Source organism: Anopheles coluzzii, chromosome 2, assembly GCF_943734685.1.
Source record: "Anopheles coluzzii chromosome 2, AcolN3, whole genome shotgun sequence".
Classification (NCBI taxonomy): domain Eukaryota; kingdom Metazoa; phylum Arthropoda; class Insecta; order Diptera; family Culicidae; genus Anopheles; species Anopheles coluzzii.
The window spans coordinates 24,838,840-24,851,806 of NC_064670.1; the positions used below are offsets into that span (position 1 = coordinate 24,838,840).

The 12,967-nt window shown below is 46.2% G+C and overlaps 2 protein-coding genes across 6 annotated transcripts; one reads left to right on the top strand and one right to left on the bottom strand.

Moving 5' to 3' along the window:
* The first annotated feature begins 102 nt into the window (after positions 1-102).
* LOC120948489 (saccharopine dehydrogenase-like oxidoreductase) lies at positions 103-3,193 on the top strand. 5 transcript variants are annotated; one of them, XM_040364871.2, is made up of 5 exons: positions 103-236; positions 1,409-2,281; positions 2,364-2,454; positions 2,535-2,803; positions 2,899-3,193. In XM_040364871.2, exons 2-5 carry the CDS (start codon positions 1,452-1,454, stop codon positions 2,999-3,001), a joined length of 1,293 nt encoding a protein of 430 aa, XP_040220805.2. In that variant the 5' UTR covers positions 103-236; positions 1,409-1,451; the 3' UTR covers positions 3,002-3,193. The 5 variants fall into 5 exon arrangements, with proteins under 5 accessions (XP_040220805.2, XP_040220806.2, XP_049462590.1 ...); XM_040364872.2 differs by having other exon boundaries at positions 168-236; positions 1,178-2,281; XM_049606633.1 differs by lacking the exon at positions 103-236 and adding an exon at positions 237-338.
* A 54-nt stretch (positions 3,194-3,247) lies between these two features.
* Positions 3,248-4,933, bottom strand: LOC120948488 (phenylalanine--tRNA ligase alpha subunit). The gene is made up of 2 exons (XM_040364870.2): positions 4,593-4,933; positions 3,248-4,511 (listed from the first exon to the last, which is right to left on the bottom strand). Exons 1-2 carry the CDS (start codon positions 4,869-4,871, stop codon positions 3,300-3,302), a joined length of 1,491 nt encoding a protein of 496 aa, XP_040220804.1. The 5' UTR covers positions 4,872-4,933; the 3' UTR covers positions 3,248-3,299.
* Between the last annotated feature and the right edge of the window lie 8,034 nt (positions 4,934-12,967).

A 12,967-nucleotide genomic window follows, 5' to 3' on the forward strand; every position in this document is an offset into this window, starting at 1 on the left:
ACGACATTAAATACAGCAAGGCTTATTTTATCGCTTTTCACAACACCAAGTGACAGCGAGCAGGGTAATGATGGCGGCAGCGATTTGTCAACATTCCATCACCTTTCCCTTTCTCTATGTCTCTTTCTATCGCACTGTCTGTCAAAGGGGATTTTTTGTTGAATTCCATAATAAAGCGGCGATTACACGAAGCTCGCACTTCATTCAACCGCCGGCTGCCGTTCTAGCGAAAATAGGTAAGTTCGACGATCGGTGCAGTGTGTTTTATCCTAATCGTAATATTGCTGATTACAACCGGTACACGGAGGGGGCCGATAATCATCGAGTGCAAAGTCCAGGTCGGTGTGAATCTATATTCAGGCAAATCATGCTCCCAAGCGCCATCGAGTAATCTTCGGATCACGTAAGCCGGTGGCGCAGTGTCGGAGGTCAAATTCGCGAGCAACCAAAACGATTCTTTTTTTGTTGTTGCGTGGTTCAAAAAGATAATGTAAAATTTCGTTCGTTTCAATCGTATTAGGTTCGTTTTCGTGATATCAGTTTCAGTTTTATATTTTTACAAAGCTAAGATTGTTCAAAACACAAGAACAATCATTAACGGGTGTAGTGTAGCAGAATACAAGTGTTTAAAATGGCTTCTCCTGCTTACATGGCCTGCTTTTCATTACCTTTCCTTCCGATTAAATAAGGGTTTAGCTTACCCAAGCTCTAGCGTATGTCTAAAGATATGATTTTTCCATAAAATAACATTCCATCTGCATAAAGTGGTCTGCAAAGAGAATTTGTTTATTCAAAGTACCAGCCGGTGATGGATGACGCTATACATTTTTATTGATCTTCGTTGGATGAGCTCATTAGCGGGGCGGAATAGAAACGAAAAACAAAAACGCAACTCAGAAGAACACTTGCGGTCGGGGAATGGCGATTGGTAGAAAAGTTGAACATTTCCTTAAACCGCAAACTAACGCGAGTGCAAAAAAACACAGCTACAAGCTAAGCGTGAGTCAGCAGCTGGAGAAAAAAAATGAATTAAAATAAACGGTGCATGTATTGGCGCTGTTTCGCTCCTCCGCTATGTAATTTCAACCGCAACCGATTCACTATGGTGGAGGCGTGCAAACCCACCCCATGAATGGAAACGATTGTTCGAACTAACCCCGCTCTCCCCTCCCCCTAGCCACCCACTTTTGTTGCATTTCGCATTCCCCGGCATGGTCTGCTGAATGCAAGTTCGCCCCCTTTTACATACACCGTGAAGCATATGTAACGGCACATATAGCCCGCTAAATGTGTTAGTTTGCCTAATGCGGGACCGCAGACCCCATCGTAAAAGGGCAACACCAACAGAACAGTGTGTGCACAGCAAAGGCGGCGGTGAAATTTATACTCTCATTCGTTTTCCATCCAGCCTGCTACGACGTGGTACGTGGTGAACTGATAGCGCAGCAAACATGGCACAGAACGAGGAAAGACTGGACGTCATCATTTTTGGCGCAAGCGGCTTCACCGGCAAATACACCATCTACGAAGGCATCAAGCTGCTCGAGGGGCTGCGGTGGGGCGTAGCTGGCCGCAGTCGCGAGAAATTGCGCCAGACGGTGGCCGAGATCGAAAAGAAAGCGGACAAGGACCTGTCGGAGGTGCCCATCATTACGGCCGACCTGAAGGATGACGTCTCGCTGAAGCAGATGGCGGAACGGTGCAAGGTGCTGATCAATTGCTGCGGCCCGTACCGATTCTACGGTGAACCGGTGGTGAAGGCGTGCATCGAGGCCGGCACCCACCATGTGGACGTCAGCGGTGAACCGCAGTACATGGAGCGGATGCAGCTGGAGTATCACCAGCGGGCGCAGGAGCGCGGCGTCTACGTGGTGTCTGCCTGCGGGTTCGATTCCATCCCGGCCGATCTCGGCACCGTGTTTCTGGAGCGCCAGTTCGACGGGGTGGTCAACTCGGTCGAAACGTATCTGCAGGTGACGTCGAAAATTCCGCACGACGGTGGGGCGGTCCTGCACTACGGTACCTGGGAATCGGCAATTTACGGGCTGGCCCACGCCAACGAGCTACGACCACTGCGGACGCAGCTGTACAAAACGCGACTGCCCAACTTCCAACCACGCCTTAAGGATCGTATGGTGGTGCATAAGGCGAGCTTTCTGAACGGCTGGTGGGCTGTACCGTTCCCCGGTTCCGATCGGTCGGTCGTGATGCGCTCCCAGCGCCATTTCTACGACACAGAAAAGAAGCGTCCGATCCAAATGAAGGCTTACGTTGCGTTTGAGTAAGTAGAACAGTTTCGAAGCAGTTTGCGATAGTATCGTCTCACTAAAAGCCTATTCTTTCCATTTCTTATCACGTTCCAGATCAATTGTGCAAGTTTTGGCGGTTGCGTTTGTAGCGATCGTATTTGCGATCATGTGCCGGTTCAAATTCGGTCGCCAGATGCTGCTTAAGGTTGGTGCAAGCTGATCTTTTCGCCCATGTAGCACGTAATAATTAAAATTGATTTTATTCGTCTTCTCTCCACCTTGTAGTTCCCAAAACTTTTCACCTTTGGATACGCGTCGCACGAAGGTCCGACTGAAAAATCGATGGAAAACGCACAGTTTGCGATCTACTTCCGCGGTGAAGGGTGGGATAAGGAGGAGAAGTTGCTCGAACCCACCGACCAGTTCAAGAGCCCTCCGACGAAAAAGATCGTCACGAAGGTGTCGGGCACCAATCCGGGCTATGGAGCAACCTGCGTTGCCCTGGTCCTGTCTGCTCTTACTATTTTGCGTGAAAGTGATAAAATGCCCGGCACGTAAGTAACCTCAGCATTGCTGATCTTCGTGTTGCGCTCGCTTGCTTCGATCGATGATTCATCATTTCTTTCTCCCCTTCTTCCGGTGCTTCTAGCGGTGGCGTTTATCCTCCCGGCGCTGCCTATGCTAAAACGAGCCTTATCGAGCAGCTGTCTAAGAATGGTTTCACATTCGAAGTGATCAAGCCGCCGAAGTAATTGCAGTAATAGGCAGCGGCGGGACGGTCGGAGGAAACTTTACATTACAGCGGTATAAATTCACTCTTGGTACGTGTCAAACTGTGGGAAGGTTGCAAATGGTTAGTGGTGGTTGCGACAAAGTCGCCTTTAACATTTCACTGTCATCGATTATTACTAATACATTCTTAAAGAGATTAATTTAAACACTTACAGACAGATAGAGACCATTTTTTCTTTAGAGATAAGGAACGAAAGAACAAATCGTACGTGGCAGCAGAATTGTGAATGTATTGTTCGGCTTGCTTTTTTGTTTAAATTAACAGTCCATACGGCAGATTGGGTTATCCTGCACCATCTTCAGATCCACCTTCGGGCCAATAAGGTCACGTATGTTGTTCAAACCGTACTTGATCATCGTGGGACGCTCGAGCGACAGCCCCCAGGCAATTACGTTCACACCCTTGGGCACGCCGAGCGGCCGGGTCATCTCCGGCCGGAACACTCCCGAGTTGCCCACCTCGATCCATCGCTGCAGCCCGGGATGGAAGCAAAAGATCTCCATCGACGGTTCCGTGTACGGGTTGAAGGTGGGCTTGTACTCCAGCTCCGTGATGCCGAGCTTGTTGAAGAACGCATTGAACGTACCGATCAGATCGCCAAGCGTGATGCCGTAGTCCGCCACGACGCCCTCCACCTGGTGGAACTCGGCCAGATGCGTCGCGTCCAACGTTTCGTTCCGGAACACCTTGTCGATGCTGAAGTACTTGATCGGCTTGAACCCACCGGGCTGGTGGGAGATCTTGTACAGCATGCGCGCGCTCACACCGGTCGTGTGCGTGCGCAGCACGTTCTTCCGCCCCTCGTCCAGCTTCCAGTCGTACCGGTAGCCGATCGAACCGTCGACACCGCGCTCGTGCGAATCGCGCACTGCGTCCACTAGCGCCAGCGGGAACTTGTCGCTCATCTTCGGGTGGGACACGAAGAACGTGTCCTGCTGGTCGCGCGCCGGATGCTGCTGCGGCACGTACAGTGCGTCAAAGTTCCAGAAGCCCGACTCCACGAAGTTGTTCGTCGGCATCTCGGAGAAGCCCATCTCGAGGAAGATCTGCCGGAACTCGGTGCGCACCTTCATCAGCGGATGCAGCTGGCCCCGGCCGGGCGGTGCACCGAGCGCATCAAAGTTGTACGCCTTGAACTTTAGATCTTTCCACAGGCCGCTTGCCAACATTTCCACCGTCAGGTCGGTTTCCAGCTTCTTGAGCGTGGTGGCAAATTCGGGCCCTTTCGATAGGACGAAGCTTTTCGTCACACTTTCCTCCAAAATCTTACGCTTCTTGTACTCATTTTTCACCCCGTCCGGTACGCTCGATTCCTTTCCCCCGGCGATGGCTTTCACGTGCGCACCGACCTCATCGTCGATTGTGTCGACCTTGCGCCGGACCAGCGGGGCCCCGCCAGACTTGTCGATGTAGATCCACCCGTTCGACATTGCTTTGCTGAAGCCAGCCTTCGGATTCTTGCCACCACACTGAAACAACATGGGTGGTGTGTGTGAGAGATTAGCGAACCCGGCACAGTGTACAGTACACAAACTCAAGTTTCATCCTACCTTCATCAGCTCGCTTTGCGCTATGCCATCCTTGGGGACCGCCTGGAACACGTTTGCTTCGTGGCTTCCGTGCTCCAGTATGTCCCGGCCTTCGGCAGTCAGCTTCCAGGATTTGCGCGTGCTTGGCACGGAGCGGATCAGCTCGCCCGTCGCCTCGATACTCTTCACGCCGCCGACAACCTTTTGATGATCCTCGCCGAAAATGGTGGCCAGATCGAGCGTATCCACTTCGCCATGGTCGGCGATGTATTTTAGAATACGTTCCGAAATATCCTGCATTTTGATGATACTGCAGCAGCACGAACCGTCTTGCTAGTGGCTGTCTGGCACCGGCAAACAAGATACCTAAATAACATGCCGCGTGTCACGTCATGTCAAATTTTGACACGGTACCTATAGCCAAGGTGTGTCACCCTTGTTCGAAAAACACACGTTCGAATGTTTTTAAATTTGAACAGAGGGGGCCGTTACGGAACTGTCGGTTTGACGCGAAACCGTTCATCCCTTTACACAATATGGGTTTCTTTCAAACGGATGCATTTGAAAACAAATCTGAAAAGACACACACACACGGTTTTTCTTTGAAATGTATTTATGTGAAGCATTAGCATAAGAAAATCATACAATAGATAGAGAGTTTGACGGTACATATCATGATTTTCGTGTGTCTTTAAGCGCAATAATAGTAGTAATAGTGTTCGTTTTGTGTGTACAAGTCTTTTGTGACCCTTTTGCGTTCTATGCAGCTTATCATGACGAAAGGGGGAGTGTATGAATATTTCGGTTTTCACTACTGGGTCAGAATTGTCTATGAACGTAATCACGCAAAATAGTGTGATTATGCCTGTGAGAAAGGGGGGGAGCAGCATAGCAAATGTGTACGCTAACGCACTTTATAAGAAAGTAACATATGAAGATGGTGAAGAAAGAGAGTGAGAGTATAAATTTCGATGGTAGTGTTTTTGCATTGCTAACGTATCCCTCTCTCCTCTCCTAACACATTTCACATTGCACTGCCTGACGACTTATAAAACGTGGGGAAGGGAAGGTTTTCGTTCTCCTAATTGAAACAACCGTTCGAACGCATAGAAAATCCCATTTAGAGAGACCTACAGAGCAACAATAGTATAGTAGAGAGAAGATGAAGAGAGTAAACTAATGTTAGAAAGTGTAGTTGTTGTGTATCAAATGTTATGCACTCATTTTTCTCAGTTTGTTTCGTCTTGCCTTGTTTTTTTTTTTGTTCTTCTTAGTTCAATTAACATTTTCAGGGCGCATTTTTGAGGGGATTTCCCCCATTAGTAAGTTCCCGGTTTGGCATGTCTGCGCGCCCATGCTCGCTTAGCTGGCCGGCTTTTGTATACTAAGTACCTACGAATGCTGCTTCGAGCTTAGCTTAGTGTCTACTTCCATTCAACTAACTAAAGGACTGGGCATGTAAGTAAAATTAATTAACAAGCTTGTTTCCCTCCCGTGCTGTCTGAAAAGGTGACCACAGACGGAGAATGGTACGAGAACACGTGCGTAGGAGGAGCGCGGTTAATAAATTATCTAGAAGCGTTCTCAAACAATTCAGCAACAATATACAGCGAACCACATAATGAAAGGTTCAAAGGGAAAGGGTTAGGTCGGTGTATAGCACAACACAACACATACACACACTCACACACAGAGAAACAAAAATCCTCTTGGGACGCACGCGGGTGCACCGATAAACACACAAATCACAGCGCCTAAACCTAGTAACGAAATAATCCCTTTTTTTTAAATGGCACGACGACACACCTAGCATCAACGATGCAATTGAAAAAAGGACGACAACGACGACGACGACGACAACGACACAAACGTTGAGAACCACCGATCGTTCGAAAGAGGAACACGATCGGTGGTGATAAAAAGTTCTAATAACAATACATTCAAAAGGCACTTTTTATAGTTACGTGTTTTCTTCCGCGTTGTTCCGGCTTGAATGGTAATTTTATAGCGATCCCCTGTTGTCCACCTTTTTTTACTGTTACACCCCTGGCTGTTTACTGTTTTCTCTGCTTGCTTTCTCATTTTCTAAGATAGATAGAGAGCGATTACGAAAAAGAAACGCGAAAAAAACGGATCGTGAGTTCACACGATCGATGGATGGATAGCAATCGAAAGTATTCACCCATCACGATCATCCTGTACATGATGATGTGTGCACGAAAAGCAAACGGACACCTAAGCGCATGCTAACATATAAGCGCTGCTCGCGCACGTGGAAAATGAACTAATTCTTGAAGAGATTGCTTTAAGCACTACTCCGCAGGGATGGAGCAGAGCGCAGTGCAATGGGAGCAAGGAAATGGCTGTGGAAAACGCTGATTCAATGTGTAGCCTTCAACAGTATGCCGTCGTCGCGATCAACAAGCAGAGCGCGATCGTGCGTGTACAATATTCGCTAACCTTCCCTCTCCTTCTTCGTCTATCCAAGTCGGCTCTGTGTATCCAATTAATTGTTTTCTCCTCTTTTGGGAGCCGTACGGGAGGAGTATTACGCTATTCTTGCTGCTAGCTGCTGGTAACAAACTCTCGGGCATGTCTCTAATACTCTAATATTCTCGATCAAACTGCTCTTATTTTAATGTGGTGTTTGGCACAATTGCTATCCTTGAAAAAGTGTATACTTTGCACCCGATTGAGGGAGGGGGGGATTGTAAGTGATGTAGTAATATAGTAGTAGTAGTAATAGTACGCTCGCTAGAGTCGCTTCTAACTTTTAAGCGCATAAACTCTGTCTCTCCACTCTGTCGATCGCCTGTACCTTCTTATATAAACTGGGCGTCTTTGTTTCGGGCGAAATTCCCTTCTACCTTCTTCTGTCTTCTCACTGTTAATTGACTATATCATATCCTTCCTTCCACTATGAATACCTCCACCACCTTCCCGTGTACCACAGAGCCTCTAGGGGAGAGTGGTATGATGGTTGCTGAAGGACATTTTCATTGTATTTTCATCAGTTTTATCACACTCTTAGCAGATTCTACCTTCTATGGGTTGGGGTTTACCGGTTTGCCTTCTTTTCCTAGCACACTGGAGCGACCATGTGGGTTTGTCTGTTCAATCTACCTTCACTACCTCCATTAAACCTGCCCCACCGTCCTAGCTGTACGACGCACGATTAGTAATATAGGGTATTAGGCACACACAAACACCAGTTTCGGTTTTCATTGTATTCGGTCTATGATGATCTTATTACAGTCCAATTTTAGGTTCTTGTGTACCTGGCTCCGGCCGTTTACCATACAATCCTGGCACTCCCCTTGCTGCTGTCTGCAGAGGTATGCTGTTATTATTTCAATACCCAGGGACAGCTGTACCCAGCAGAAAATACGTATCTTTGTTTCATTTTGGCATGGTTGTCGCCTGATTTGAGGACCATTTCTTTGTTGTTTAGCGTATCAGTTTTCTTTTTAAATGGTAAATATCAACCCGCAGCTACTTGTGAAGAAAACCCTAATAGCATTTGATTTTGAACCTTTTTTTTAATGTTTTCATTCTGTTTACTCACCTAACGCCGTTGCCTTTTCTTTGTGTTGAAATATCGATCCGCTTTATAGAGAGGCTATTGCTTCTGGGAAACCCGATGGCCAACTTTGTTTTTATATGTTGAATGATCGCTTAGGGGCCTTTCTTCTCATCCCTACGCTTAATGTTCGCGTCGTTGTCACCATGGTGACGATGACAACGATATCACGTCTGGCTAGGTATAGAAGAAGAAATGCTTCCCCAACCGATGTGTGTACGTGTGTGTATGTCCTAATGTGTAAGAGCACGTTCTTAATACCTTTATCCATCATACTAATCATACTCCAAACACTTTCCCGAAGACAACGCTACTTCAAAAAACTTCTACTGATCCAGTATTAATCTATAGTCTATATAAAAAAACCTAACGTGTCAGCTTGCTTATAGAATAATTGGAAGGCGTGTGTTTTTTTATCTCGTTTCTGTCTGTTTTCAATCCTAGTTGGTAGGTTTGTAATACACTTTTTTTTAAACTTGCCTTTCATCCCACTTTTAGTAGTATCGCTCTCTTCGTTGTCTTCACTCGCTTCATTTCAAATAGAATAATGGTGTCTATCATAAGAGGATATCCCTATCATTGAATTCGGTTTATATATCGAGAGACTTTCGTTTGTGTTTATATATGCAAGTATATAGAATCTTCTAAATATCACTACTTGGTTTCGATAACTCATTCATTTAGGTTAGAGAGGGGAGGAATTTTGATTTTAAACGCTAATGCAACCTATGCACACACACACTTACACACGCACAAACACAAGTCTGACCACGCGCATGTACAGTGCAAGAAGAGTAGGTGCACTAAAGATGCCTGGTTGTTACTACCTCGACGACACTTCTTCCCAACTGCTAGGCGCAGGTGGTGATGGCGTCGCCCGCCTGCTTTGTGCAAAATTTGTTCACTTTTTCAATGACACATTGTGTTATTCGGGTGCACCGACTAATGCGGGTACTATTAGCTGATTAATAAAGCTGGTGTTAGTTGAAGGTAACCTAAGGTCAGTGAACACGTGGGAAATTAGATTTTCGGGTTCGATTTACAATACGTTCATCTATTTAAAGCCAATTTGGTGTTGAAGTAAAACATTTCCATACGATTTTAAGTCATGTTTGTTGTAGTAATTTTTCAAATTCTTTGACCAAAAGATGAAACAAATTCAGGTGATCATATTTGTGGTTTCTTCCAATGCTCCTGCCTATTTTGCTCAGTTTCGCTTTAATAACCAATGTTTAACACGTTTAGTAACACAGTACATTTTTCCCGTTTTTAGCCGATATATAGTTTTATCGGTAAGGCCTTATACGCATCTCATTCTCTCTCTCGCTCTCATTAAATTTAGCTCCTTTTTGTGACGTTAACAATTTGCTCAGTTCTGTTTACTGTTGTTTATATATTATTATTATATAATTGCGCACCATTGGTTTTACCCCGTACCGGATTCCTACTAATTAATAAGCAATCATCACAATCTACTTATGATTTGTTTTCTCGCTCGCTTTCCTCTCTTCTATTGGCACGTGATCACTTTTTAACAATTCTATTTTGTTAACTCAACCACTGTTTGAAGAACTAGCGTAGCAAAAACCGGCCCTTCTCACATTTCTTTTTTTATGTATAAATATGTATGTTAGAAAAAAAAGCATGCAATTATTAATTTTGATTTTGGCTGACAAGTAAAGTCGTTCTCTCTCTCTATCTCACCTTTAGTCGATTGAAGTACTGAGGGCTCGCTAACATAGTACTTAGCCTCATGATTCATGATCATTATTACCAACCTAGTAAGCAGCGCTTTTTAGTGTAATAATAAGAGGATAGGGGAGGGAAAGATATAGCAAGTGTGGTGGTAGTGTAGTAGTTAGTTTGCAATAGTAGTAATAGTAATAATAGCAGTAGTAGTGATAGTAGTGGTGATAGTAGCAGAGAAAGAGATATTAGTATCAAATACAGATAACGATTGAGATAGTAGTAGTAGTAGTAAGACGATAAGTAAGTAAGTGTGAAACGTGCTCGTGGCTATATCAGTTGGAGCGGTGTTGTTAGCCTTTCTACTACTGCACTTCGTGTGTTGTGTTCAATTTGAAACGTTTGTTTTTAACTTCCGTATATAAAGAACTGTTTTCATGTAACACTTCTACAAAAAATGGTGTGATAAATGGGTACGGAGGAGGGGAGGGAGGTTGGGTTAGAAATTCATACAGGCGTGAATCTTATGTACAAATCCTCGTATGCCACGATCACGATCGCGATCACGATGTATAATAATCGAGAGATCGTTTCTCGTTAAACGGTTAGTTGTTAGCTGGGAAGGGACCCACAAAACGATCGCACCACAGAGTTTTTGCTGCTGCTATAAATAGTTAGAGCATTAGTAGTTTTGTCCTCGTTGTTTGTTTGTTTGTTTGTTTGTTTGTTTTCCTTTTGTTGTAAATATAGTTTAATATGTTTAAGGCCAGTTATTGTTGTTCAATATAAATTCTTAATATACTTGATTTTGCGCGTTTGCCCTTCTCTTCATAATATTACCTACCACGGTACTATCCCGCCCGCCCGGCTTTGCATTTTATTATATTATCGTCGTTGCCTTCGGTTTACCAGCTTTCCTAGCTTTCCCCCTCCTATAGTAATGTGGTAACAAGTGAGTGTGTTTGTGTGTATTTTATATTACTAATAGTGCTCGCTCATCGTTGTTAATAATGTCCTTTTTGAATCGTTTTATAGTGTTTCCCAGCTTTCGTACGTGTACGAGAGTAACGTTAGAAAAGGAACACGCTAAGGTTTTAGTAGTTAGTTCAGTTTCCTATCGGACTTTGGACTTCGCCTTCGCAACGTGGTAACATAGTTGTAGTATCTGTGTCCCTCCCCTATGTTAATTAATGTGGGCTTTTAGCAGCTACACGCTGCGCCGGCTAGGTGTATTACTATACTCTACAATCTATTTGTCTACTACTTTCGCTTCGTAATTATTGTCCTAATGAAATCTTATCTTATAAAAAAAGAACTAAAGAAAACGTCCAAAACAATCAACGTACAAATCGGGCTGTTTTTTTTGTTGCCCTGTATATATATATATATATATTGCTTATTACTTCTATATAGTTGTTTCTATGTTTCTTACTCCGTTAGTTAGTTATTGCTCAGCCCCAGTGTCTTATCATTACTGTTTTAGAATAATGGGTACTCGTCGTAGTTGTTGAGTTGCTTCAACCAACTCTCACTGCGTTTGTTCTCTGCTTTTCTAGGACCTCTCTCTCTCTCTCTCTCTCTCCTTCATCGGGCCTTCATCAACGCCACCAAAGCAAGGGGTTGCTTTTTGCCACCTTTCTCTCTCTCTCTCTCTCTCTTTCTCTCTTTCTCTCTCTCTCTCTCTCTCTTCCTCATTGCTGTCTTTAAAGCCATGTTTGTTGCTTAAGAAACTTGTTTTTTTTTTTGTGTTTGCGCGTTCTTCCACACACAGTTGTACCACCACAAACACGCACACACCACGCTACTGCACATTTCCTCTATGTATATAATGTCAGTTAATAATAATGCGCCCTTCTTTTTCTTTTTAGTCTATAAATTGCTTGAACATTGGATTACTACAAAAACGTCTTTTAACATATTGGCGGCGGCGGCGGCGGCGCAAGGAGGAAGAAACCTTTCCCTATTAATCCTTTTCTCTTCCTCCTTTTTCTTCTTCTGCTACGACCCTTCTTTGCGGCGGCCTTTCGCTGTCTTTGTCCTCTCCTTCGCCATCGGGTGCATCAACTGGTATTGCGCGCTACAAAAATTGACCATTTGTCGGGCATTTGAAACGTGGTTTCTCCACTTCCTTCCACACAAAGGCAGTCTTCTCCTCTGTCCAGTTCTGCACTGCATTCATTTACAGGATATAAGGCAATTTCTGTGCGTCACCCGTGGTGGTGGTTCGCGATGTGTAAGAGCACACACGAATGTCTGCAGATTGGAGGTGGTGTCTCCTCGTACTCTCTCTCTCTCTCTCTCTCTTCCTTGTTACTCAACTGACCATTACCACTACCACACTTCCTCTACTCCTGCTCCAAAAGCACCACAAGAGTGTCACAGGAAGAGGAGAGGAGGAGGAGGAGCACGCTTTAGAACGTCTGTGAGCCGCCGGTAGCTGCTAGCGACCGACCGCCGGTCCCCACCATTCAGAGGTCGTCCTGCGGCTCGATCTTGTCCTCGCGCGGCAACAGCACCAAGTACTGGCGATCGATCTCGTCCTGGCGCTCCATCATCTCCGCCCGCCAGGACGCTTCCGCGTGCTCGATGCCGGCGGCCGCTGCTGCCGCAGCCGCTGCCGCGACCGACGCGTCCGAGCGCATCATGATGTCGACCGCGTGGCAGTCGCTGTTGTTCGACAGGCTGGCCAGATGGGGTGGCGGTGGTGGGCCCGCCCCGCCGACGGCCGCAATGCTGGCCGTCTCGTAGTGGGACCGCTCGTTGTACAGCATGCCGCTGGTAATGGTGTGCGTCGTCGGCTGGTACAGCCGCTCGTGCATCATCGAGGGTGAGTTGAGCGACTGCTCGTACTGCCGGTTGTCGAGCAGATAGGAGCTAGTGATGGTACTGACCACCGGATAGTAGTGCCGTTCGTCTCCCCGGTACGACAGCGGAACGACTGGAGGCGGTGGGCCAGCGTTCGAGAGGCTGCCACCGCCACCAGCGCCACCACCGGCGGCAGCAGTGGCATCACCCATCGGTCCGGACGCGGACACAAGTCCGCCCGGTTCGTACATGCGCGTGTCGCGCGGCATCATACTCGCCGCGAACTCGTACCGCTCGTCGCCCCGCGGCACCGGGATGTACTCCG